The sequence below is a fragment of the Fragaria vesca genome, linkage group LG2, assembly GCF_000184155.1.
Source record: "Fragaria vesca subsp. vesca linkage group LG2, FraVesHawaii_1.0, whole genome shotgun sequence".
In the NCBI taxonomy this organism is placed as follows: domain Eukaryota; kingdom Viridiplantae; phylum Streptophyta; class Magnoliopsida; order Rosales; family Rosaceae; genus Fragaria; species Fragaria vesca.
In genome coordinates this window covers 1,879,502-1,883,917 of record NC_020492.1, presented here as the reverse complement: position 1 = coordinate 1,883,917, position 4,416 = coordinate 1,879,502, and the positions used below count along the sequence as shown (strand labels likewise).

The 4,416-nt window shown below is 38.4% G+C and overlaps 1 protein-coding gene across 1 annotated transcript; it reads right to left on the bottom strand.

Annotated features, from left to right (window-relative positions):
* Nucleotides 1-642: 642 nt before the first annotated feature.
* On the bottom strand, nt 643-3,172 carry LOC101304821 (methyltransferase-like protein 13-like). Its single transcript, XM_004289644.1, has 7 exons — nt 3,014-3,172; nt 2,839-2,935; nt 2,294-2,432; nt 1,416-1,498; nt 1,180-1,314; nt 998-1,102; nt 643-914 (listed from the first exon to the last, which is right to left on the bottom strand). The coding sequence occupies exons 1-7, from the start codon at nt 3,097-3,099 to the stop codon at nt 783-785; spliced, it is 777 nt and encodes a 258-aa protein (XP_004289692.1). The 5' UTR covers nt 3,100-3,172; the 3' UTR covers nt 643-782.
* Between the last annotated feature and the right edge of the window lie 1,244 nt (nt 3,173-4,416).

Sequence of the window (4,416 nt, the reverse complement as noted above, 5' to 3'; positions counted from 1 at the left end):
TATTTACTCAAGCTCCCACTTCTCTGGTGGCGGAGGCTTTGGCTCTTCGTCTGGGAGTTCTTCTGGCAAGAACAATGACAGCTTCACACTTTATCTTTGAAACAGATTGTCTCCAACTGGTTAACATGCTTTCTCATTCAAATCCCTCTACAGACTGGGCCGTGCAGCCCCTTGTAGAGCACATCCAGGCATTAACCGTTGATATGGGTTCTCATAGCTGGGAGTGGACCAGCAGACTTGCTAACCAGGCAGCTGACCATATGGCCTCGTTAGTTCGACAAAGAAGTGTCCAACTGATTGGTTTCAGTTTCCACCTTCCTCTTTTACTCGGTTCCTTTTGTTAGATACAGGAGATGCAACTACTTAATTATATTTCTTGCTCAGCTTCCTTTGCCTACTTGTTTTGGGAAAGGTTCAAGCTCTCTGCTTTATATTTGTTATGTTCTCTTTTAATAAATTTTCTTCAGCTCAAAAAATAAAAAAAAAGAATGAGTTTATGTAATTCTAATTCTCCCCGTCATTTCAGCATCTATGATTGTACCAAACACGGGTTCAAAACATCAACAAGAGCTGTAGTAGTAGCTCAGTTGGTTAGAGCGTGCGACTGTTAGCCACAAGGTCAAAGGTTTTGTGCTCCTTTCTGAATCTTCAATTTTTTTTTTGCTAAGAAACAAATTCAGTACATGTTCGGAAACAAAAAAAAGTTGTCTAGAATACACTCTTTTGAAATATAATCAGATAGATAGTACCCCCAGAAAAGTAGTAATACAACATGACAGTTTCTAACAGCTGAGATCGTCCAAGTTGGTTCGGAAAATAAAGTCTTCACCCTCTAATTCGTCTTGATAAAGATTTATGGATGGCCTCTCTAACTTCACATCACTTGATCGTTTATCATCTGGTGATCTTCTTCCCTGGAGGATTAACCTATCATTAGTTATGCAGGGTATACATTAACTATTTAAGCCTTAACAAGCACAAAAATACAGTTACGAACCTTCTTCAATGTATAGAAGAAATAGTGAAATCCATCACCAAAGGTACTCCACTCTACAGACCAGGTAAACTGTGGAGCCTCAAATAAAGGGCGCCTGAAATGTGGCTGCAGGACAACAATCTAAGTAAGAAAAAATTGCTTTGGTGGTCCAGATAACAAATTGTGAGCTTTATTAGTATAACCTGGCCAAAGGAAATTGAAATGTAAACACCATCTGGTTTCAAAACCCTATGAATACCCTCAAGCATCTTCATGACCTTGGTTACCGTTGCAGGCCGAGGATTCCATGGGTCACCACTATCCACAAACAATACCTCCTTTTTAACAAAATAGATTATTGTTACTCATAACATCAAGACTAGGTAGTGAAGAATTGAAAGCTGGAAAACAAGGAAAGCTATCTGAAATGGTATTTTACCATGGTTCCTTTCTCAATTACAACATCAAAACACTCGTTGCTAAAAGGCAGGTCTAGCATGTCAGCTTCCAGAACTTTTATTTCTGATAATAAAGAATATTGTAAAAGATATAAGGTTTTTGTAGCTACACAGATCAATTAAACTCCAACAATGAGTTCAAACTGAAGAATAAAAATAAGAAAAATCAGAGGCATGAGCAGAATTATAATGAAAGTGGTCCATTCATTTTGCTAAAAAGAAACAGAGAAACCAACACAGGAAGAAAAGATTGGGGCATCACTAGGTCTCAACAAGTCATGGACGCATGAATTCATCGCCAAATATTTTCCTCATAACAAAAAGAAAAACAGATTAGTTTTTCGGTTATCACTTTTCCTTGTGAAAACTTCCCAAGAAATGACTACTAATTATTTTGACTGCAATTCATTCTTCTCTATCATTATGGCTACTATTCCATTCCTCTTATATAAGGATCTGAGACTTAGATGGTTGGTTCATTGGACCGCAATACCCAAAAACCTGCATAAACACAGATGCGTTTATACATTTTGCCTACATATTATAGATATGTATAGTAGTGTATGTATCATATAAGGTGCCTGAATAAAATTGACAAACTTTGCAACTTGCAGTTTCAAGTATGGTGCTTGTTTATACAAACTGATTGTTATGGATCAAAAATAAAAGAAAATCAGTAACGACTTAGACCAAAAGTCTTCTTTCTTTAATTTTTGCATAAGAGAAAGTTCAAGTTATCAAAGACTCTGAACCCCAACTTGCATCAGAACATAAATAAAAAAAGTGAGGAAATAAGGTATTTATATCTATAAGCCAACACTTCAACTGTGGATACTTTTCCCTAATATCACCAACATACCTTTAAGACCTTTAGACAGCAACTTCTTCTGCATGTTCTCCACCGCAACAGCAGATAAATCAATGCATGTTATTTCCTTAAACCCATCGTTATACAATTCCTCAGACAACTGTGAATTTCCACAACCCAGCTCCAAGACCTGCATTATAATAGCCATCTTATCACCACCGCCTTATCCAACCATTCGACAAGTTTAACAGAATGCAGTATCAGTAAAACGTGATACAAAATAACAAAACACCAACAATAGCAGATACAGCAGGGAATCTCCATACGAAGTTTGTATAATAGAAATCCAGAACGATACACCATGTAATGATTATAATTCATATGTCTGGCTTTAAAATTAACCCAATTTCACTAATCAAACGATCGATAATGTACATTCTTTAATACCCGATAGGAACATTTAAATTCCAGTTACTAAGAAAACAAACAAACATTCCATGTACATACAAACATTCCATGTACATACAAACATTACTTGATCTTTTGTATATGATTGAAGAAACCCAGAACAAAAAAAAACTAGCCCATAAACTTACAAAAGAGTTTGGAGAGATATGGGATTGAATGAGGTGCCGAAAGTGGGAATAGTCCTTGAGCCACTCGTAATGCTCTTCAGTAGTGAACCGCTCATCCCTGAAACAACAAGAGGCGAGGATTACTGAAGATATCGAAGAAACCTGAGGATATGGGAGAAGAGAAAATCAAGTCTACCAGTATTGAGGATCGAGGTAAGCCAGAGCAGTGGACGGGCCAACGCGACTTTTCTGATCTCCGGTCGGGTCTTTTGTTGTACCCATTTTTTGGGTTTACTTCTTCGTCTCTACTCCGCAGTTTGCTAAAACCCAAAAAACTGTGACTTTTAATTTGGGTAAATGGCTTTTTTGCCCGTCTTTGCACCTCTGAATTCTTTAGCCAATTTTTTTTTAGTTAAGGTAAGTGAGTTTGTTTTTTTTTTTTTTAAATAATCATCATATATATAATCGAAAGCCAAAATAACGAGGTTACAATAACTATAAGGATCACAATAGTGTCATTACATTAGACAGCTTAGCAGAAAATAAAACTAGTCACACATAAAGATACTAGAGAAACATAAAACTAGAGCAAAGACGCTCAATTGCAGTACTTTAAGTCCTATGTATCCATCTCGCTGCATCCAGCTCGCATTGTTTGCCAAACTATTAATGCACTAACACTTTTTATATTTTATTTTTGCCCTTTGGGTCAGGGCTTGGAGGAGTGTTAGGGCAAATCACACTCGGATCATCTGGTTTTGTTACTTGTGGGCTTTGTCTGGGTACTTTGTTTAGGGATCCAAGAGGACGACCCTTCTTCGTTTTCGGCTTGATCAAATCAAAGAAGCCGGCTTCATGATCAAGCTGTCATTAGGGCCTTGAATGAGGCCAAGCACACTTGCAGGGAAGTGAATATTCGCACAAGATTTCTTACCACTTGTTGTAGCATCAACATCATTGTCAACTAGCTCTTTCAGGGGAGATCGAGGGCGCTTGACAACTTCTCCAATCTCACGAGTTACAGGCTTTAAATTTTCTTTTCCTGCCATTTTCACATTAGTTTTTGACATCCATTCCCTTAACGGAACATTACCACTTTCAGAATCTTGGAGAACATGTTCACTAGCTTTGACATGGGGTGTCATAGCCCCTGCCACCAGCGCAGTTGCAACCACAGCTGATACATTGGTTCCTTGAGATATCTCATTGCAAATCACCTCATTGACATCTGAAGTTACTTTCTCCACAATTTGGGTGTTGCCAGCAAGTACCTTATCATCAGCAGGGATTGCTTCTTTCAAAGCTTCCCCAGGGATGACCGGCATCTTGTTGCTTTCCCTATCAGCTTGTTTAATCCCCAACTCCAATTCACCATCTTGCTATGAACCACGAGATCAAACCAAGTGTAGGTTTTTTGAGGACTACTGGTTTGCGTTGCAGACTCAACTTAGTAAGAGGTTGCAGTGGTTTTGGGGCCATTGTCTCTCCAGGTGTTGTCCTTGTGAACTTGAGCAAGCCCTGTGAGAAGTCTAGGTTCGCCAAGTTTGCTAGAGACTCAACTCTGTTTTCTTCTTTGTACCATCTCTGGCTTGGAGCTAC